Source organism: Bufo bufo, chromosome 6 (genome assembly GCF_905171765.1).
Source record: "Bufo bufo chromosome 6, aBufBuf1.1, whole genome shotgun sequence".
NCBI lineage: Eukaryota > Metazoa > Chordata > Amphibia > Anura > Bufonidae > Bufo > Bufo bufo.
In genome coordinates, this window is record NC_053394.1 from 1,782,713 (window position 1) to 1,807,555 (window position 24,843).

The following is a 24,843-nucleotide window of genomic DNA, read 5'->3' on the forward strand; positions in this document are numbered from 1 at the left end:
GAATGTTCCACGGGGTGCTTTATAGAATGTTCCACGGGGTGCTTTATAGAATGTTCCACGGGGTGCTTTATAGAATGTTCCACGGGGTGCTTTATAGAATGTTCCATAGGGTGCTTTATAGAATGCTCCATAGGGTGCTTTATAGAATGTTCCATGGGGTGCTTTATAGAATGTTCCACGGGGTGCTTTACAGAATGCTGCATAGGGTGCTTTATAGAATGTTCCATAGGGTGCTTTATAGAATGTTCCATAGGGTGCTTTATAGAATGTTCCATAGGGTGCTTTATAGAATGTTCCATAGGGTGCTTTATAGAATGTTCCATAGGGTGCTTTATAGAATGTTCCATGGGGTGCTTTATAGAATGTTCCATGGGGTGCTTTATAGAATGTTCCATGGGGTGCTTTATAGAATGTTCCACGGGGTGCTTTATAGAATGTTCCACGGGGTGCTTTATAGAATGTTCCACGGGGTGCTTTATAGAATGTTCCACGGGGTTCTTTATAGAATGCTCCAAAGAGTCCTTTATAGAATGTTCCACGGGGTTCTTTATAGAATGTTCCACGGGGTTCTTTATAGAATGTTCCATGGGGTTCTTTATAGAATGCTCCAAAGAGTCCTTTATAGAATGTTCCACGGGGTGCTTTATAGAATGTTCCACGGGGTGCTTTATAGAATGTTCCACGGGGTTCTTTATAGAATGTTCCATGGGGTGCTTTATAGAATGTTCCACGGGGTGCTTTACAGAATGCTGCATAGGGTGCTTTATAGAATGTTCCATAGGGTGCTTTATAGAATGTTCCATAGGGTGCTTTATAGAATGTTCCATAGGGTGCTTTATAGAATGTTCCATAGGGTGCTTTATAGAATGTTCCATAGGGTGCTTTATAAAATGTTCCATAGGGTGCTTTATAGAATGTTCCATGGGGTGCTTTATAGAATGTTCCATGGGGTGCTTTATAGAATGTTCCATGGGGTGCTTTATAGAATGTTCCACGGGGTGCTTTATAGAATGTTCCACGGGGTGCTTTATAGAATGTTCCACGGGGTGCTTTATAGAATGTTCCACGGGGTGCTTTATAGAATGTTCCACGGGGTGCTTTATAGAATGTTCCACGGGGTTCTTTATAGAATGCTCCAAAGAGTCCTTTATAGAATGTTCCACGGGGTTCTTTATAGAATGTTCCACGGGGTTCTTTATAGAATGTTCCATGGGGTGCTTTATAGAATGTTCCACGGGGTTCTTTATAGAATGCTCCAAAGAGTCCTTTATAGAATGTTCCACGGGGTGCTTTATAGAATGTTCCACGGGGTGCTTTATAGAATGTTCCACGGGGTTCTTTATAGAATGTTCCACGGGGTTCTTTATAGAATGTTCCACGGGGTGCTTTATAGAATGTTCCATGGGGTTCTTTATAGAATGTTCCATGGGGTGCTTTATAGAATGCTCCAAAGAGTCCTTTATAGAATGTTCCATAGACTGCTTTATACAGTATAATGCCCCATAGACTGCTTAGTAGAATGCTCCATAGAGAGACCCATAGAGTGCTTTATATTGTTTCATAGAGTGTCCCATTGTATGCTTCAAAGGCTGTTTAATGGAGTGCTTCAAAGAATGCTCCCTAGAGTGCTTTATGGAATGCTTAATAGACTGCCCATAGAGTGCTTTATAGATTGCTCCATAGACTGCCCAATAGAGTTCTTTATTGAAGGCCCCATAGACTGCTCCACAGACTGCTGTTATAGACTGCTCCATAAATTGCTCCACAGACTGCCCCTTAGAGTGCTCCATAAATTGCTCCACAGACTGCTGTTATAGACTGCTCCATAAATTGCTCCACAGACTGCCCCTTAGACTGCTCCATAAATTGCTCCACAGACTGCCCCTTAGACTGCTCCATAAATTGCTCCACAGACTGCTTTTATAGACTGCTCCATAAATTGCTCCACAGACTGCCCCTTAGAGTGCTCCATAAATTGCTCCACAGACTGCGCCATAAATTGCTCCACAGACTGCCCCTTAGAGTGCTCCATGAATTGTTCCACAGACTGCCCCTTACAGTGCTCCATGAATTGCTCCACAGACTGCCCCTTAGAGTGCTCTATGAATTGTTCCACAGACTGCCCCTTAGACTGCTCCATGAATTGCTCCACAGACTGCCCCTTAGAGTGCTCCATAAATTGCTCCACAGACTGCCCCTTAGACTGCTCCATAAATTGCTCCACAGACTGCTTTTATAGACTGCTCCATAAATTGCTCCACAGACTGCCCCTTAGACTGCTCCATAAATTGCTCCACAGACTGCCCCTTAGACTGCTCCATAAATTGCTCCACAGACTGCTTTTATAGACTGCTCCATAAATTGCTCCACAGACTGCCCCTTAGAGTGCTCCATAAATTGCTCCACAGACTGCGCCATAAATTGCTCCACAGACTGCCCCTTAGAGTGCTCCATGAATTGTTCCACAGACTGCCCCTTACAGTGCTCCATGAATTGCTCCACAGACTGCCCCTTAGAGTGCTCTATGAATTGTTCCACAGACTGCCCCTTAGACTGCTCCATGAATTGCTCCACAGACTGCCCCTTAGAGTGCTCTATGAATTGTTCCACAGACTGCCCCTTAGACTGCTCCATGAATTGCTCCACAGACTGCCCCTTAGAGTGCTCCATAAATTGCTCCACAGACTGCCCCTTAGACTGCTCCATAAATTGCTCCACAGACTGCTTTTATAGACTGCTCCATAAATTGCTCCACAGACTGCCCCTTAGACTGCTCCATAAATTGCTCCACAGACTGCCCCTTAGACTGCTCCATAAATTGCTCCACAGACTGCTTTTATAGACTGCTCCATAAATTGCTCCACAGACTGCCCCTTAGAGTGCTCCATAAATTGCTCCACAGACTGCGCCATAAATTGCTCCACAGACTGCCCCTTAGAGTGCTCCATGAATTGCTCCACAGACTGCCCCTTAGAGTGCTCTATGAATTGTTCCACAGACTGCCCCTTAGACTGCTCCATGAATTGCTCCACAGACTGCCCCTTAGAGTGCTCCATAAATTGCTCCACAGACTGCCCCTTAGACTGCTCCATAAATTGCTCCACAGACTGCCCCTTACAGTGCTCCATAAATTGCTCCACAGACTGCCCCTTACAGTGCTCCATAAATTGCTCCACAGACTGCCCCTTAGAGTGCTCCATGAATTGTTCCACAGACTGCCCCTTAGACTGCTCCATGAATTGCTCCACAGACTGCCCCTTAGAGTGCTCCATAAATTGCTCCACAGACTGCCCCTTAGAGTGCTCCATAAATTGCTCCACAGACTGCCCCTTAGAGTGCTCCATGAATTGCTCCACAGACTGCCCCTTAGAGTGCTCTATGAATTGTTCCACAGACTGCCCCTTAGACTGCTCCATAAATTGCTCCACAGACTGCCCCTTAGAGTGCTCCATAAATTGCTCCACAGACTGCCCCTTAGACTGCTCCATAAATTGCTCCACAGACTGCCCCTTAGAGTGCTCCATGAATTGCTCCACAGACTGCCCCTTAGAGTGCTCTATGAATTGTTCCACAGACTGCCCCTTAGAGTGCTCCATGAATTGCTCCACAGACTGCCCCTTAGAGTGCTCCATGAATTGCTCCACAGACTGCCCCTTAGAGTGCTCCATGAATTGCTCCACAGACTGCCCCTTAGAGTGCTCCATAAATTGCTCCACAGACTGCCCCTTAGAGTGCTCCATAAATTGCTCCACAGACTGCCCCTTAGACTGCTCCATAAATTGCTCCACAGACTGCCCCTTAGAGTGCTCCATGAATTGCTCCACAGACTGCCCCTTAGAGTGCTCCATGAATTGCTCCACAGACTGCCCCTTAGACTGCTCCATGAATTGCTCCACAGACTGCCCCTTAGAGTGCTCCATGAATTGCTCCACAGACTGCCCCTTAGACTGCTCCATGAATTGCTCCACAGACTGCCCCTTAGACTGCTCCATGAATTGCTCCACAGACTGCCCCTTAGACTGCTCCATGAATTGTTCCACAGACTGCCCCTTAGACTGCTCCATGAATTGCTCCACAGACTGCCCCTTAGACTGCTCCATGAATTGTTCCACAGACTGCCCCTTAGACTGCTCCATAAATTGCTCCACAGACTGCCCCTTAGAGTGCTCCATGAATTGCTCCACAGACTGCCCCTTAGAGTGCTCCATCAATTGCTCCACAGACTGCCCCTTAGAGTGCTCCATGAATTGCTCCACAGACTGCCCCTTAGAGTGCTCCATGAATTGCTCCACAGACTGCCCCTTAGAGTGCTCCATGAATTGCTCCACAGACTGCCCCTTAGAGTGCTCCATCAATTGCTCCACAGACTGCCCCTTAGAGTGCTCCATGAATTGCTCCACAGACTGCCCCTTAGAGTGCTCCATGAATTGCTCCACAGACTGCCCCTTAGAGTGCTCCATGAATTGCTCCACAGACTGCCCCTTAGAGTGCTCCTTGCAGAGGCCCTGTACAAGGTGAGGACGCCATATGGCAGTATACGGGCCCACCTCCCAGGCAGATGGTGTACACCGTATACATGGAGCCCTGGTGGGGACATCTATATGACGGGAATGTATGTTCTGCGGCAGCGTCACGTCGCTATCAGGAGACGAACCGTTTGACTAATCAGCTGATGTGAAAATTTCTCAATTTGCAGCCGGCGACAGGTGTGAATGCAGAGAGCGGCGATAATTTAAATGTGTCGTCAGAACCGCCACTCAGAACACGGGAAAGTTATTAGCGAGGTCACTAGGGGCAGGGAAGGGGTAATTAGCCAGACCCTGGGAGATGGAGTTTAGGTAATTAAAGTGCGGCAGAGGCGCTGGACACGGGGAGTGTGATGTAACTGGAGCCAGGCGACGCAGTCCGGTTTACATACCGCCATATACAGACGGCCAGCCATGACAGCTGCTCTGTGGGGTCAGCCTCCCCTCAGTCCCTCCTCCTTCCCCATATACATTGTGTCCAGCAGAGATGTCTATGGATGGGGGAGGGGCGTATGGCGTCACCCCACACCGCCCTATATGTGCATCATGACGCTTCCTATGTAATCAATGTCCATCACTTCACCTTTCAGCTCCAGTACACAGTATTCATCATCTGATGTCTCCGAACCACTGGGCCGGAGGAGCGGAGGGCTGGAGAGGTACGCCCCCCTGCACGGACCACCGGTGAGAACCAATATACAAGATGTGCCGCCGATAGGTGTCATAGCCATGATGTTATATACAGGTAACACTATATACAGTATTACAGGTGAGGTCCGGTTATATACAGGTAACACTATATACAGTATTACAGGTGAGGTCCGGTTATATACAGGTAACACTATATACAGTATTACAGGTGAGGTCCAGTTATATACAGGTAACACTATATACAGTATTACAGGTGAGGTCCGGTTATATACAGGTAACACTATATACAGTATTACAGGTGAGGTCCGGTTATATACAGGTAACACTATATACAGTATTACAGGTGAGGTCCGGTAATATACAGGTAACACTATATACAGTATTACAGGTCAGGTTATATACAGGTAACACTATATACAGTATTACAGGTCAGGTTATATACAGGTAACACTATATACAGTATTACAGGTCAGGTTATATACAGGTAACACTATATACAGTATTACAGGTGAGGTCCAGTTATATACAGGTAACACTATATACAGTATTACAGGTGAGGTCCAGTTATATACAGGTAACACTATATACAGTATTACAGGTGAGGTCCGGTAATATACAGGTAACACTATATACAGTATTACAGGTGAGGTCCGGTTATATACAGGTAACACTTTATACAGTATTACAGGTGAGGTCCGGTTATATACAGGTAACACTATATACAGTATTACAGGTGAGGTCCAGTTATATACAGGTAACACTATATACAGTATTACAGGTGAGGTCCGGTTATATACAGGTAACACTATATACAGTATTACAGGTGAGGTCCGGTAATATACAGGTAACACTATATACAGTATTACAGGTCAGGTTATATACAGGTAACACTATATACAGTATTACAGGTGAGGTCCGGTTATATACAGGTAACACTATATACAGTATTACAGGTGAGGTCCGGTTATATACAGGTAACACTATATACAGTATTACAGGTGAGGTCCGGTTATATACAGGTAACACTATATACAGTATTACAGGTGAGGTCCGGTTATATACAGGTAACACTATATACAGTATTACAGGTGAGGTCCGGTTATATACAGGTAACACTATATACAGTATTACAGGTGAGGTCCAGATATATACAGGTAACACTATATACAGTATTACAGGTGAGGTCCGGTTATATACAGGTAACACTATATACAGTATTACAGGTGAGGTACGGTTATATACAGGTAACACTTTATACAGTATTACAGGTGAGGTCCGGTTATATACAAGTAACAATATATACAGTATTACAGGTGAGGTCCGGTTATATACAGGTAACACTTTATACAGTATTACAGGTGAGGTCCGGTTATATACAGGTAACACTATATACAGTATTACAGGTGAGGTCCGGTTATATACAGGTAACACTATATACAGTATTACAGGTGAGGTCCGGTTATATACAAGTAACTATATACAGTATTACAGGTGAGGTCCGGTTATATACAGGTAACACTTTATACAGTATTACAGGTGAGGTCCGGTTATATACAGGTAACACTATATACAGTATTACAGGTGAGGTCCGGTTATATACAGGTAACACTATATACAGTATTACAGGTGAGGTCCGGTTATATACAGGTAACACTATATACAGTATTACAGGTGAGGTCCGGTTATATACAGGTAACACTTTATACAGTATTACAGGTGAGGTCCGGTTATATACAGGTAACACTTTATACAGTATTACAGGTGAGGTCCGGTTATATACAGGTAACACTATATACAGTATTACAGGTGAGGTCCGGTTATATACAGGTAACACTATATACAGTATTACAGGTGAGGTCCGGTTATATACAGGTAACACTATATACAGTATTACAGGTGAGGTCCGGTAATATACAGGTAATATACAGTATTACAGGTGAGGTCCGGTTATATACAGGTAACACTATATACAGTATTACAGGTGAGGTCCGGTTATATACAGGTAACACTATATACAGTATTACAGGTGAGGTCCGGTTATATACAGGTAACACTATATACAGTATTACAGGTGAGGTCCGGTTATATACAGGTAACACTTTATACAGTATTACAGGTGAGGTCCGGTTATATACAAGTAACAATATATACAGTATTACAGGTGAGGTCCGGTTATATACAGGTAACACTTTATACAGTATTACAGGTGAGGTCCGGTTATATACAGGTAACACTATATACAGTATTACAGGTGAGGTCCGGTTATATACAGGTAACACTATATACAGTATTACAGGTGAGGTCCGGTTATATACAGGTAACACTATATACAGTATTACAGGTGAGGTCCGGTTATATACAGGTAACACTATATACAGTATTACAGGTGAGGTCCGGTTATATACAGGTAACACTATATACAGTATTACAGGTGAGGTCCGGTTATATACAGGTAACACTATATACAGTATTACAGGTGAGGTCCGGTTATATACAGGTAACACTATATACAGTATTACAGGTGAGGTCCGGTTATATACAAGTAACACTATATACAGTATTACAGGTGAGGTCCGGTTATATACAGGTAACACTTTATACAGTATTACAGGTGAGGTCCGGTTATATACAGGTAACACTATATACAGTATTACAGGTGAGGTCCGGTTATATACAGGTAACACTATATACAGTATTACAGGTGAGGTCCGGTTATATACAGGTAACACTATATACAGTATTACAGGTGAGGTCCGGTTATATACAGGTAACACTATATACAGTATTACAGGTGAGGTCCGGTTATATACAGGTAACACTATATACAGTATTACAGGTGAGGTCCGGTTATATACAGGTAACACTATATACAGTATTACAGGTGAGGTCCGGTTATATACAGGTAACACTATATACAGTATTACAGGTGAGGTCCGGTTATATACAAGTAACACTATATACAGTATTACAGGTGAGGTCCGGTTATATACAGGTAACACTATATACAGTATTACAGGTGAGGTCCGGTAATATACAGGTAACACTATATACAGTATTACAGGTCAGGTTATATACAGGTAACACTATATACAGTATTACAGGTCAGGTTATATACAGGTAACACTATATACAGTATTACAGGTGAGGTCCGGTAATATACAGGTAACACTATATACAGTATTACAGGTCAGGTTATATACAGGTAACACTATATACAGTATTACAGGTGAGGTCCGGTTATATACAGGTAACACTATATACAGTATTACAGGTGAGGTCCGGTTATATACAGGTAACACTATATACAGTATTACAGGTGAGGTCCGGTTATATACAGGTAACACTATATACAGTATTACAGGTGAGGTCCGGTTATATACAGGTAACACTATATACAGTATTACAGGTGAGGTCCGGTTATATACAGGTAACACTATATACAGTATTACAGGTGAGGTCCGGTTATATACAGGTAACACTATATACAGTATTACAGGTGAGGTCCGGTTATATACAGGTAACACTATATACAGTATTACAGGTGAGGTCCGGTTATATACAGGTAACACTATATACAGTATTACAGGTGAGGTCCGGTTATATACAAGTAACACTATATACAGTATTACAGGTGAGGTCCGGTTATATACAGGTAACACTATATACAGTATTACAGGTGAGGTCCGGTTATATACAGGTAACACTATATACAGTATTACAGGTGAGGTCCGGTTATATACAGGTAACTATATACAGTATTACAGGTCCGGTTATATACAGGTAACACAATATACAGTATTACAGGTCAGGTTATATACAGGTAACACTATATACAGTATTACAGGTGAGGTCCGGTTATATACAGGTAACACTATATACAGTATTACAGGTGAGGTCCGGTTATATACAGGTAACACTATATACAGTATTACAGGTGAGGTCCGGTTATATACAGGTAACACTATATACAGTATTACAGGTGAGGTCCGGTTATATACAGGTAACACTATATACAGTATTACAGGTGAGGTCCGGTTATATACAAGTAACACTATATACAGTATTACAGGTGAGGTCCGGTTATATACAGGTAACACTATATACAGTATTACAGGTGAGGTCCGGTTATATACAAGTAACACTATATACAGTATTACAGGTGAGCCCTGGTTATATACAGGTAACTATATACAGTATTACAGGTGAGGTCCGGTTATATACAGGTAACACTATATACAGTATTACAGGTGAGGTTCGGTTATATACAAGTAACACTATATACAGTATTACAGGTGAGCCCTGGTTATATACAGGTAACTATATACAGTATTACAGGTGAGGTCCGGTTATATACAGGTAACACTATATACAGTATTACAGGTGAGGTCCGGTTATATACAAGTAACACTATATACAGTATTACAGGTGAGGTTCGGTTATATACAGGTAACACTATATACAGTATTACAGGTGAGCCCTGGTTATATACAGGTAACTATATACAGTATTACAGGTGAGGTCCGGTTATATACAGGTAACACTATATACAGTATTACAGGTGAGGTTCGGTTATATACAGGTAACACTATATACAGTATTACAGGTGAGCCCTGGTTATATACAGGTAACACTATATACAGTATTACAGGTGAGGTCCGCTTATATACAGGTAACACTATATACAGTATTACAGGTGAGGTCTGGTTATATACAGGTAACACTATATACAGTATTACAGGTGAGGTCTGGTTATATACAGGTAACACTATATACAGTATTACAGGTCCGGTTATATACAGGTAGCACTATATACAGTATTACAGGTGAGGTCCGGTTTTATACAGGTAACACTATATACAGTATTACAGGTGAGGTCCGGTTATATACAGGTAACACTATATACAGTATTACAGGTGAGGTCTGGTTATATACAGGTAACACTATATACAGTATTACAGGTCAGGTCCGGTTATATACAGGTAACACTATATACAGTATTACAGGTGAGGTCCGGTTATATACAGGTAACCCTATATACAGTATTACAGGTGAGGTCCGGTTATATACAGGTAACACTATATACAGTATTACAGGTGAGGTCCGGTTATATACAGGTAACACTATATACAGTATTACAGGTCCGGCTATATACAGGTAACACTATATACAGTATTACAGGTGAGGTCCGGTTATATACAAGTAACTATATACAGTATTACAGGTGAGGTCCGGTTATATACAGGTAACACTATATACAGTATTACAGGTGAGGTCAGGTTATATACAAGTAACTATATACAGTATTACAGGTGAGGTCCGGTTATATACAGGTAACACTATATACAGTATTACAGGTGAGGTCCGGTTATATACAGGTAACACTATATACAGTATTACAGGTGAGGTCCGGTTATATACAGGTAACACTATATACAGTATTACAGGTGAGGTCCGGTTTTATACAAGTAACACTATATACAGTATTACAGGTGAGCCCTGGTTATATACAGGTAACTATATACAGTATTACAGGTGAGGTCCGGTTATATACAGGTAACACTATATACAGTATTACAGGTGAGGTTCGGTTATATACAGGTAACACTATATACAGTATTACAGGTGAGCCCTGGTTATATACAGGTAACACTATATACAGTATTACAGGTGAGGTCCGGTTATATACAGGTAACACTATATACAGTATTACAGGTGAGGTCTGGTTATATACAGGTAACACTATATACAGTATTACAGGTGAGGTCTGGTTATATACAGGTAACACTATATACAGTATTACAGGTCCGGTTATATACAGGTAGCACTATATACAGTATTACAGGTGAGGTCCGGTTATATACAGGTAACACTATATACAGTATTACAGGTGAGGTCTGGTTATATACAGGTAACACTATATACAGTATTACAGGTCAGGTCCGGTTATATACAGGTAACACTATATACAGTATTACAGGTGAGGTCCGGTTATATACAGGTAACCCTATATACAGTATTACAGGTGAGGTCCGGTTATATACAGGTAACACTATATACAGTATTACAGGTGAGGTCCGGTTATATACAGGTAACACTATATACAGTATTACAGGTCCGGCTATATACAGGTAACACTATATACAGTATTACAGGTGAGGTCCGGTTATATACAAGTAACTATATGCAGTATTACAGGTGAGGTCCGGTTATATACAGGTAACACTATATACAGTATTACAGGTCAGGTTATATACAGGTAACACTATATACAGTATTACAGGTGAGGTCTGGTTATATACAGGTAACACTATATACAGTATTACAGGTCCGGCTATATACAGGTAACACTATATACAGTATTACAGGTGAGGTCAGGTTATATACAAGTAACTATATACAGTATTACAGGTTAGGTCCGGTTATATACAGGTAACACTATATACAGTATTACAGGTCAGGTTATATACAGGTAACACTATATACAGTATTACAGGTGAGGTCTGGTTATATACAGGTAACACTATATACAGTATTACAGGTGAGGTCCGGTTATATACAGGTAACACTATATACTGTATTACAGGTGAGGTCCGGTTATATACAGGTAACACTATATACAGTATTACAGGTAAGGTTATATACAGGTAACACTATATACAGTATTACAGGTGAGGTTCGGTTATATACAGGTAACACTATATACAGTATTACAGGTGAGCCCTGGTTATATACAGGTAACACTATATACAGTATTACAGGTGAGGTCCGGTTATATACAGGTAACACTATATACAGTATTACAGGTGAGGTCTGGTTATATACAGGTAACACTATATACAGTATTACAGGTGAGGTCTGGTTATATACAGGTAACACTATATACAGTATTACAGGTCCGGTTATATACAGGTAGCACTATATACAGTATTACAGGTGAGGTCCGGTTATATACAGGTAACACTATATACAGTATTACAGGTGAGGTCTGGTTATATACAAGTAACACTATATACAGTATTACAGGTCAGGTCCGGTTATATACAGGTAACACTATATACAGTATTACAGGTGAGGTCCGGTTATATACAGGTAACCCTATATACAGTATTACAGGTGAGGTCCGGTTATATACAGGTAACACTATATACAGTATTACAGGTGAGGTCCGGTTATATACAGGTAACACTATATACAGTATTACAGGTGAGGTCCAGTTATATACAGGTAACACTATATACAGTATTACAGGTGAGGTCCGGTTATATACAGGTAACACTATATACAGTATTACAGGTGAGGTCCGGTTATATACAGGTAACACTATATACAGTATTACAGGTGAGGTCCGGTTATATACAGGTAACACTATATACAGTATCCCAGGTGAGGTCCGGCTATATACAGATAACACTATATACAGTATTACAGGTGAGGTCCGGTTATATACAAGTAACTATATACAGTATTACAGGTGAGGTCCGGTTATATACAGGTAACACTATATACAGTATTACAGGTGAGGTCAGGTTATATACAGGTAACACTATATACAGTATTACAGGTCCGGCTATATACAGGTAACACTATATACAGTATTACAGGTGAGGTCAGGTTATATACAAGTAACTATATCCAGTATTACAGGTGAGGTCCGGTTATATACAGGTAACACTATATACAGTATTACAGGTCAGGTTATATACAGGTAACACTATATACAGTATTACAGGTGAGGTCTGGTTATATACAGGTAACACTATATACAGTATTACAGGTCCGGCTATATACAGGTAACACTATATACAGTATTACAGGTGAGGTCAGGTTATATACAAGTAACTATATACAGTATTACAGGTGAGGTCCGGTTATATACAGGTAACACTATATACAGTATTACAGGTCAGGTTATATACAGGTAACACTATATACAGTATTACAGGTGAGGTCTGGTTATATACAGGTAACACTATATACAGTATTACAGGTGAGGTCCGGTTATATACAGGTAACACTATATACAGTATTACAGGTGAGGTCCGGTTATATACAGGTAACACTATATACAGTATTACAGGTCAGGTCCGGTTATATACAGGTAACACTATATACAGTATTACAGGTCAGGTTATATACAGGTAACACTATATACAGTATTACAGGTCAGGTTATATACAGGTAACACTATATACAGTATTACAGGTTAGGTTATATACAGGTAACACTATATACAGTATTACAGGTCAGGTTATATACAGGTAACACTATATACAGTATTACAGGTGAGGTCCGGTTATATACAGGTAACACTATATACAGTATTACAGGTCAGGTTATATACAGGTAACACTATATACAGTATTACAGGTCAGGTTATATACAGGTAACACTATATACAGTATTACAGGTCAGGTTATATACAGGTAACACTATATACAGTATTACAGGTCAGGTTATATACAGGTAACACTATATACAGTATTACAGGTCAGGTTATATACAGGTAACACTATATACAGTATTACAGGTCCGGTTATATACAGGTAACACTATATACAGTATTACAGGTGAGGTCCGGTTATATACAGGTAACACTATATACAGTATTACAGGTGAGGTCCGGTTATATACAGGTAACACTATATACAGTATTACAGGTGAGGTCTGGTTATATACAGGTAACACTATATACAGTATTACAGGTGAGGTCCGGTTATATACAGGTAACACTATATACAGTATTACAGGTGAGGTCCGGTTATATACAGGTAACACTATATACAGTATTACAGGTCAGGTCCGGTTATATACAGGTAACACTATATACAGTATTACAGGTCAGGTTATATACAGGTAACACTATATACAGTATTACAGGTCAGGTTATATACAGGTAACACTATATACAGTATTACAGGTCAGGTTATATACAGGTAACACTATATACAGTATTACAGGTCAGGTTATATACAGGTAACACTATATACAGTATTACAGGTCAGGTTATATACAGGTAACACTATATACAGTATTACAGGTCCGGTTATATACAGGTAACACTATATACAGTATTACAGGTCCGGTTATATACAGGTAACACTATATACAGTATTACAGGTCAGGTTATATACAGGTAACACTATATACAGTATTACAGGTCCGGTTATATACAGGTAACACTATATACAGTATTACAGGTCAGGTTATATACAGGTAACACTATATACAGTATTACAGGTCCGGTTATATACAGGTAACACTATATACAGTATTACAGGTCCGGTTATATACAGGTAACACTATATACAGTATTACATGTCAGGTTATATACAGGTAACACTATATACAGTATTACAGGTCAGGTTATATACAGGTAACACTATATACAGTATTACAGGTCAGGTTATATACAGGTAACACTATATACAGTATTACAGGTCCGGTTATATACAGGTAACACTATATACAGTATTACAGGTCCGGTTATATACAGGTAACACTATATACAGTATTACAGGTCCGGTTATATACAGGTAACACTATATACAGTATTACAGGTCCGGTTATATACAGGTAACACTATATACAGTATTACAGGTCAGGTTATATACAGGTAACACTATATACAGTATTACATAACACTTCTAAAAGTGTTTTGAGGGGGACAGAGGAGACTGGAGACGTACAGGGGTCTGAAGACGACAGAGAGGTTCTACAGGGGACATATGGGCCTGGGGAGGACTCCTCTGTTTGAAAAGGACAAAGAAGTCTAGAGGAGTCTGAATTGTACACACAGTAAGTGTGGAGGTGACAAGGGGGTCCTGAAGGGATAGAGCAGTCTGGAGGATACAGAGAGTCTGTAGAGGACAGATGTGCCTGGAGGGGTCAAATGAATCTGGAAAGGACAGTGTTTACTGGAGGGGGGCAGAGGATAGTGGAGTCTGGAGGTGACAGACAAGTCTGCAGGAAGACAAAGAAATCTATAGGAGAACTGAGGAGCCTGGAGTGGACAGAGGAGTATGGAAGGGCACAGAGGAGTTTGGAGAAGAGAAAAGAGGTCTGAAGAGGACAAAAGACTCTGGAAGGGATCAAGGAGCCTGGTGATAACAGAGGATTCTGGATTTGGAGAAGTATTGTTGTTATTGCAGTTTTCAGGGTTCCTGCTTGCTTGCACCCTTCTATAATTGGTTTGCTCTTGGCTTTACTGGTGGGGGTTATCCGCAGCTGCTCGCTGTCTGTTCTCCGGTGATGTCTCAGATATGTGTTTTTGGCCTCCTCCTGAGGGTCTTCACAGCTGCAGATTCCTGGGCTGACCCCCATCTCCATCCTGCTCCATTGTGTCTGCTCACTCTCAGCTTTAATTGAAACTTGGAGACAAAAAATCCTGGACAAAGTCTCTTCCATACCTTTCTCCTTGGTGTCAGGTTTCCTTCATATCTCTCTCCTTGGTGTCAGGTCTCCTTCATATCTCTCTCCTCGGTGTCAGGTCTCCTTCATATCTCTTTCTTTGGTGTCAGGTCTCAACCGTATCTCACCCCTAGGTGTTTGGTCTCCTCCATATCTCCTTTCTTGGTGTCAGGTCTCCATCTCTCTCTTCTCAGTGTCAGGTCTCCTCCAAATCTTTCTCCTTGAATCTGGTCTTCTCCGTATCTCCTTGGTGTCAGGTCCTCTCTATATTTCTCTCTTTGGTGCCAGGTCTCCATAACTTCCTCCTTGGAGTCAGGTCTCCATATCTCTTTTTGGCCTCCTCCTGAGGGTCTTTACAGCTGCAGATTCCTGGGCTGACCCCCATCTCCATCCTCCTCCATTGTGTCTGCTCACTCTCAGCTTTAATTGAAACTTGGAGACAAAAAATCCTGGACAAAGTCTCTTCCATACCTTTCTCCTTGGTGTCAGGTCTCCTTCATATCTCCCTCTTTGGTGTCAGGTCTCCTCCATATCTTTATCTTTGGGGTCAGGTCTCCTTCTTATCTCTCTCCTTGATGTCAGGTCTCCATATCTCTCGCCTTGGTGTCAGCTCTCCTTCATATCTCCTTTCTTGGTGTCAGGTCTCCATCTCTCTCTTCTCAGTGTGAGGTCTCCTCCAAATCTTTCTCCTTGACTCTGGTCTTCTCCATATCTCCTTGGTGTCAGGTCCTCTCTATATTTCTCTCTTTGGTGCCAGGTCTCCATAACTTCCTCCTTGGAGTCAGGTCTCCATATCTCTCTCCTTGGTGTCAGGTCTTCTCTATATCTCTCTCGTCAGTGTCGTATCTCATTCGTATCTCCCTCCTTGGTGTCTGGTCTCCCCTATATCTCTCTTCTTGGTATCTGGTCTCCCCAATATCTCTCTCCTTGGTGTCAGGTCTCCTCAGGACCTCTCTCCTTGGTGTCCGGTCTTCTCCATATCTTTCTTCTTGGTGTCTGGTCTCCTCCATCGCTCTCTCCTTAGTGTCTGGTCTCCTCCATCTCTCTCCTTGGTGTCATGTCTCCTCAGTATCTCTAATCTTGGTGTCAGGTCTTTTTAGATCTCTCTCCTTAGTGTAAGATCTCCTCCATATCTTTTTGCTCAGTGTCAGGCCTCTCCATATCTCTCTCATTGGTGTTAGGTCTCCCCCATATCTTTCTCCTCAGTGTCAATTCTCCTCCATTTCTCTCTCACTGATGTCAGGTCTCATTCATATCTTCCTCCTTGGTGTCAGGTCTCCCCCATATCTCTCTCCTTGGTGTCAGCTCTCCTCCATATCTCTCTCCCTGGTGTAACATCTCCTTCATATCTCTCTCCTTAGTGTCAGGTCTCCGCCATATCTTTCTTCTTGGTTTTGGGGTACTATCTCTCCTTGGGGAGAAAGCGCCTTAATAGGCCTGAGGAGACTTATAGGCCATACTGTACATGCTTCTCTGGAATTATGGGAAGAAAGGGATGCAAATGAGTTCTCAACAAGCTCTGGTGCCATTAGAGGCAGGGCTTGTTAAAGAGTTCATTTGCATCCCTTTCTTTTCCCCTTGGTGTCAGGTCTCCTCCATACTGTATATCTCTCCTTGGTGTCAGGTCTCCTCCATATCTCTCTCCTTGGTGTCAAGTCTCCTCCATATCTCTCTCCTTGGTGTCAGGTCTCCCCTATATCTCTCTCCTTGGTGTCAAGTCTCCTCCATATCTCTCTCCTTGGTGTCAGGTCTCCTCCATATCTCTCTCCTTGGTGTCAGGTCTCCTCCATATCTCTCTCCTCGGTGTCTGGTCTCCTCCATATCTCTCTCCTCGGTGTCTGGTCTCCTCCATATCTCTCTCCTCGTGGTCTGGTCTCCTCAGGATCTCCCTTCTAGGTGCCTGGTGTCCTCAGGGTATCTGTTTTTGGTGTCAGTATCACTCTCCTCAGTGTCAGGTTTCCTCCGTATCTCCCTCCTTGGTGTCAGGCGTCCTCCATATTTCTACTCCATGTGTCAGTTCTTCTACATATGTCCTTGTGTCAGTTCTCTAACATATCTTGGTGTCAGGTCCCCTTAATGTCTCTCTTCTCAGTGTCAGATCTTCTCCATATCTCTCTTCTTAGTGTCAGGTCTCCTCCATATCTCCCTCCCTCCTTGGTGTCAGGTCTCCTCCATATCTCTCTTCTTTGTCAGGTCTCCATATCTCTCTCCTTGGTGTCAGGTCTCCTCCATATCTCTCTCCTTGGTGTCAGGTCTCCTCCATATCTCTCTCCTTGGTGTCAGGTCTCCTCCATATCTCTCTCCTTGGTGTCAGATCTCCTCCATGGCTCTCTCCTTGGTGTCAATTCTCCTTCATTTCTCTCTTCTCAGTGTCAATTCTCCTCCTTACCTCTCTTCTCAGTGTCAAGTCTCCTCCCTATCTCACTTCTCAGAGTCAGGTCTCCTCCGTATCTCCCTCTTTGGTGTCTGGTGTCCTCCATATTTCTCTCCTCAGTGTCAGGTCTCCTCAGTATATCTCTCCTTGATGTCAGGTCTCCTCCATCTCTCTCTTCTTGGTATCAGGTCTCCTCCATATTTCTATCCTTGAGGTCAGGTCCCCTCCACATCTCTCTCCTTGGTGTCAGGTCTCCTCAGTACCTCTCTCCTCCGTATCTCCCTCCTTGGTCAGGTCTCCTCTGTGTCTCTCTCCTTGGTGTCAAGTCTTCTCAGTATTTCTCTCCTCAATGCCAGGTCTCCTTCATATCTCTCTCCTTGGTGTCAGGTCTCCTCAGGATCTTTCTCTTTGGTGTCAGGTCTCAGGTTACAATGGGTAGTGGACGATGGGGGTCTTGATAACGCAGCTGTAGGTCAACATCACTGTGCTCCACCACAACCTCATCATACATTCTGGTTACGATGCTGCTTACAGGATCTGTCAGAAAGATCTCAGACTACGCTCAGAGGCGACAGGAATCTGACGGAGTTGAGACTGACGCCGACTTATGGTGAAATTAACTGAATGAAAGCTGCTGACAGTGTGCTAGCCTCAAATGACACAATCACATGACCTCCTGTCCATTTCCTCATGTGGCCCACGACATACCTAGCCAACGGCCAGGAGTCATGTCCCTCCACAGGTCACGACCTCACGTCCACTGCAGACTGAAACAATTGACGTAAATGGACTAGAATTGGAAGAACATGTCCACTTCTTCAGAAACAGCGCCTCACGTGCCCACAGGTTGTGTCTGATACTGCATTTCACCTCCATTGAAGTGGATATAGTGAACTGCAGTAGCACACGCAATCAGTTTCCTCTGTTCCGCCACCTGATGCAATATATGATGAGAGGAACTACTGATCTCAGCAGACCATGTGACTGTTTAATTACGTGACCATTTGACATTACACAAGGGCCACAGGGCGTCAAACTGCAAATTTACATCCAGGGACCCGAGTGGAGCAGCTGGACAGCGCAGGAGCCGTGTACCAGCATTGAGAAGCAGGTAGTATGGAGACCTTACGGTGTAAGGGTATGGCGACACTAGTCGGGCAGGATTGCAGAGTATCGGTGATCCCATAGAAATGAATGAGATCGCTGCGGCCCTCACAGGAGATCCAGCAGTGTTAGATTTCTTGCGACTTAGGTGGTGATCCCATTCATTTCTACTCTGCAACTAGTGCCGCAATATCCCAATAATATGTGTGATCCCCCGAAAATCTTCTGACCGACCCACATACAAGACGCAGAATATACCGAGGAGTGAAATGTCTGTGCTCCGCCACTTGATAATGGGGTTCTGCCTGTGATGAGTGCAGTGTGGCGGCATGATATTATCAGACGGGTGTGTCCCTACATGTGGGGTGGCTGCGGGGTGACCCCCAGTGACCCTTTATGTCATGCAGCCTCTGCTGGTACCGGTCGGTATCAGTGGGAGCCATCACTTATAATTGGTTTCTCACACACCTGCAGCCTGTAATGATGTGTGCGGGCGAGCATGAGGCGGGGCGGCGGCGGGCGGCCTCCATCTGCCTCCTCCGTGCTGCTCCTGCCCATCCTCTGAACTCACACTCAGGAATGTTCCCTCGTTAGGGCCCTAATTATACATCACGATGTAGTATCTGCTCAAGGACACTGCTCTCAGAGCACTACACCTCCCAACATCACCATGACTGTCCTGAAAGTAGTCCCCACGAAGGGTCATAATAGATACCACTATGCTCTACCGCTATCTAACGCTGCTATCCTCCACCGCCATCTAACATCGCTATCCTCCACCACCATCTAACACCGCTATCCTCCACTGCCATCTAACACCGCTATCCTCCACCACCATCTAACACCGCTATCCTCCACTGCCATCTAACACCGCTATCCTCCACTGCCATCTAACACCGCTATCCTCCACCGCCATCTAACACTTCTATCCTCCACCGCCATCTAACACCGCTATCCTCCACCGCCATCTAACACCGCTATCCTCCACTGCCATCTAACACCGCTATCCTCCACCTCTATCTACCGCCGCTATCCTCCACCACCATCTAACACTTCTATCCTCCACCACCATCTAACACCGCTATCCTCCACCGCCATCTAACACCGCTATCCTTTACTGCCATCTAACATCGCTATCCTCCACCTCTATCTACCGCCGCTATCCTCCACCACATCTAACACTTCTATCCTACACCGCTATCCTCCACTGCCATCTAACACCGCTATCCTCCACTGCCATCCAACACCTCTATCCTCCACCGCGATCTAACATCTCTATCATCCACCGCGATCTAACACCGTTATCCTCCACCGCCATCTAACACTGGTATCCTCCAAAACCAATATCCTCCACCGCCATCTTACTCCTCTATACTCCACCTCCATTTAACACCGCTATCCTCCACCGTCATCTAATGCCTCTATCCTCCGCCACCATCTAACACCTGTATCCTCCGCCATCTAACGTCTGTATCCTCCGCCGCCATCTAACATCGATATCCTCCTCCACATCTAACACCACTATCCTCCTCCGCATGTAACGCCGCTATCCTTCACCACCATCTAACGCTGCTATCCTCCACCGCCATCTGATGCTGCTATCCTCCACCGCCATCTGACGCTGCTATTCTCCACCGCCATCTAACGCTGCTATCCTCCACCGCCATCTAACGCTGCTATCCTCCACCACCATCTAACACCGCTGTCCTCCATTTCTATTCTTCACCGCTGTCCTCCATTTCTATTCTTCACTGCCGTCCTTCACTTCTATTCTTCACTGTTGTCCTTCACCTCTATTCTTCACTGCCATCCTTCACCTCTATTCTTCACTGTTGTCCTTCACTTCTATTCTTCACTGCCGTCCTTCACTTCTATTCTTCACTGCCATCCTTCACCTCTATTCTTCACTGTTGTCCTCCACTTCTATTCTTCACCGCCGTCCTTCACCTCAATTCTTCACCGCCGTCCTTCACCTCTATTCTTCACTGTTGTCCTTCACCTCTATTCTTCACTGTTGTCCTTCACCTCTATTCTTCACTGTTGTCCTTCACCTCTATTCTTCACTGTTGTCCTTCACCTCTATTCTTCACTGTTGTCCTTCACCTCTATTCTTCACTGTTGTCCTTCACCTCTATTCTTCACCGCCGTCCTTCACTTCTATTCTTCACTGTTGTCCTTCACCTCTATTCTTCACCGCCGTCCTTCACTTCTATTCTTCACTGTTGTCCTCCACTTCTATTCTTCACTGTTGTCCTTCACCTCTATTCTTCACTGTTGTCCTTCACCTCTATTCTTCACCGCTGTCCTTCACTTCTATTCTTCACTGTTGTCCTCCACTTCTATTCTTCACTGTTGTCCTCCACTTCTATTCTTCACTGTTGTCCTTCACCTCTATTCTTCACCGCCATCCTTCACCTCTATTCTTCACTGTTGTCCTCCACCTCTATTCTTCATTTCCATCCTTCACTTCTATTCTACACCGCCGTCCTTCACCTCTATTCTTCACTGCCGTCCTTTACTTCTATTCTTCACTGTTGTCCTTCACCTCTATTCTTCACCGCCGTCCTTCACCTCTATTCTTCACTGTTGTCCTTCACCTCTATTCTTCACCATCGTCCTTCACTTCTATTCTACACCTCCGTCCTTCACTGCTTTTCTTCACCCCCGTCCTCCACTTCTATTTTTCAGCGTTGTCCTTCACTTCAATTCTTCACCTCCGTCCTTCACCTCTATTCTTCACCGTTGTCCTCCACTTCTTTTCTTCACCGTTGTCCTTCACCATTATTCTGTATCATTTTGATCTTCCACTACCAGCTAACACCTGTATCCTCCACGACTATTTTCCACCGCTGTCCTCCACCTCTATTCTTCACTGCTGTCCTCCACCTCTATTCTTCACCTCTAGTCGGCACTCGCAGCCTCCCCCTGTTTACATGCCACCACTGGCACATTATTATATTATTTTAGCAGAGACATGTTGGCTTACTCCTTGTGTTTGGTCTTCTGGATTTCACCAGGTCTGTCCTGGTCCAGATTATTCTGCTTTTGGTTGGACTCACATCTTCTCCTGCTGTGTGGCCTCCTCTGGAGGTATCTTTCAGCACCATCTCTGGGGCACTTGGGTCATTGCTGAGTGCACCTCTCTGGTTGGGCCAGTATGCGATGTAGAGGCAGGTGATTATGACATATGAGTGCTGTCCCAGTCATTACATCAGATTACCGTTTCCTTCCTAGGAGCAGAATCCATTTGAGGGTTCGGTCCTCTACAGTCATCTGACTCGCATGGAGGTGGAGCGAGAGTTAATGAAGCACAAGGAGCTGCTGAAGAAGAAGGACAGTCATATCCGGGAGCTGGAGGACTACATAGACAACCTGCTGGTGCGGGTGATGGAGGAGACCCCCAGCATCCTTCGGGTGCCCTATGTGCCTTCCAGGAAAGCGGGTAAATTCCCTCAGAGCTAGTCAACAAAGCCAAGAGAGCATGCAGGACGCATGGTGGCCATGGTCTCCTGGTGGAGGCTGTGACTGACTCCTGTGAAGACTCAAGTACAACCCAGAAAAGTACAATAGTAGGAACTGTAAACTGGCTGCCCTGTCCCGTATGGGGACCGGACCCTGCAGCCTCTGGTGCTATCCTGTGGGACTGGTTCATGAAGAGCATGATGAGAGTGTTGGAGGCCGAGGCTTGGGTCTGTGGAGTGGTGGTCACAGCGGTGCTCCACCCTGGCCTCATGGCTCCTGGCGGCCTCCCGAGTACTCGCAGCGGGCAGAACTGATGGAGAATGTAATATTCTAATTATTATAAGGTATTAATTACGTGCTCAGTGCACCCCCAGCCAGGTGTCCTCCCATAATGCACCCGCCACGGGGAGTGGCCTCTATTAATACTAGTGTGCCACGCCCGCTCACTCCGATAATGCACCTGCCACGGGGTGTGGCCTCCATTAATACTGGTGTGCCATACCCGCTCCCTCCCATAATGAACCTGCCACGGGGAGTGGACCCCATTAATACTGATGTGCCACGCCCGCGCACTCCCATAATGCACCTGCCACGGGGTGTGGCCTCCATTAATACTAGTGTGCCACGCCCCTCAATCCCATAAGGAACTCTTCAGCGCCCCCTTTGAGATTCAGGTCTCTCATACAGTGTCAGTCGGTAGGGTGACCTGTGTACTGACGCCTGTGATGCCAAACATGACCGCATACAGTATTAATGTCCGCACCTGCGAAGTAACTGGCAGCAACTAGCGGTTGCCGTTTCCTCAGGAGCCTCTAGGGGGTGGACATGAGGTGGCTCCAGGTGCCATTTTGTGATAAACTATGCAAGAGCTGCATGTCATCCAGCGGCGGCGGTGGCCCCTGATCAGAACTCGGAAGGAACGTGTGATGGAAATCTTCCAGGAAACAAGCCGCTACAAGCCGTGCACGGGATGACGGCTGCCATGTAGCAGAGGCGGAGTGCGGGCTCCTCACCATGCACTGTTATTACACACACTCTTTCCAGATCCTCCGGACGAGTCGAGGCTTGTAGAGCGCGGCGCCTCATATCCCGTCTGCAGGCTGATGGAAATGAGACGCCTCGCATACTGCTGTCATCAGAAGGGGGGTGGGGTGACCCTAGGTCCCATCTCCTGGTGCTGGATCCATGGTCTGGTTCTGATCCGGAGAACCATCTGCAGCGCTCTTACTGCAGAGAACCCTTCCGTCTCCTGGACGCCCTCTGGAGGGTCTGCGCTGCGCCTCACGCCTCATAAGCTGTAAACTGTACGTGAAATCCACGGCTTCGCCTCCTCCAGGCTCATAAAGTCTCCACAAAACCTTGTGTCCTGTCATTGTGTCATACACAGACCGGGGCCTCTACATACCTCCGCAAACACGCTGTGCAGCGGTCAAACCACACGCCTGCACGACACACGCCCGTATACAGGAGCTGTACGGTCATACATGCGCCCGTATATAGGAGCCGTACCTTTATACACATGCCCGTATACAGGAGCTGTACGGTCATACACCCGCACATATACAGGAGCTGTACGTTAATACACATGTCCGTATACAGGAGCTGTACGTTAATACACATGTCCGTATACAGGAGCTGTACGGTCATACACCTGCACATATACAGGAGCTGTACGGTCATACACCCGCACATATACAGGAGCTGTATGGTCATACACACTCCCATATACAGGAGCTGTACGTTAATTCACACGCCCGTATACAGGAGCTGTACGTTCATACACATGTTCGTATACAGGAGCTGTACGTTCATACACACGCCCATATACGGGAGCTGTACGTTCATACACACACCCATATACAGGAGCTGTACGTTCATACACATGTCCGTATACAGGAGCTGTACGTTAATACACATGTCCGTATACAGGAGCTGTACGTTCATACACACGCCCGTATACAGGAGCTGTACGTTAATACACATGTCCGTATACAGGAGCTGTACGGTCATACACACGCCCATATACGGGAGCTGTACAGTCATACACCCGCACATATACAGAAGCTGTACGTTAATTCACACGCCCGTATACAGGAGCTGTACGTTAATTCACACGCCCGTATACAGGAGCTGTACATTCATACACACGCCCGTATACAGGAGCTGTATGTTAATACACATGTCCGTATACAGGAGCTGTACGGTCATACACACGCCCATATACAGGAGCTGTACGTTCATACACATGTCCGTATACAGGAGCTGTACGTTAATACACACGCCCGTATACAGGAGCTGTACGTTAATTCACACGCCCGT

General features: G+C 44.3%; 1 protein-coding gene across 1 annotated transcript in view; it reads left to right on the plus strand.

Moving 5' to 3' along the window:
* The window catches only part of RAB11FIP2 (RAB11 family interacting protein 2), a 62,235-nt gene extending 39,118 nt beyond the window's left edge, over window positions 1–23,117 (plus strand). The window contains exons 4-5 of the mRNA XM_040434915.1: window positions 5,117–5,210; window positions 22,297–23,117. Coding sequence (XP_040290849.1) covers window positions 5,117–5,210; window positions 22,297–22,524 — 322 coding nt within the window. The 3' untranslated portion in view covers window positions 22,525–23,117. The remainder of the gene's footprint in view (window positions 1–5,116; window positions 5,211–22,296) is intronic.
* Window positions 23,118–24,843: the final 1,726 nt, after the last annotated feature.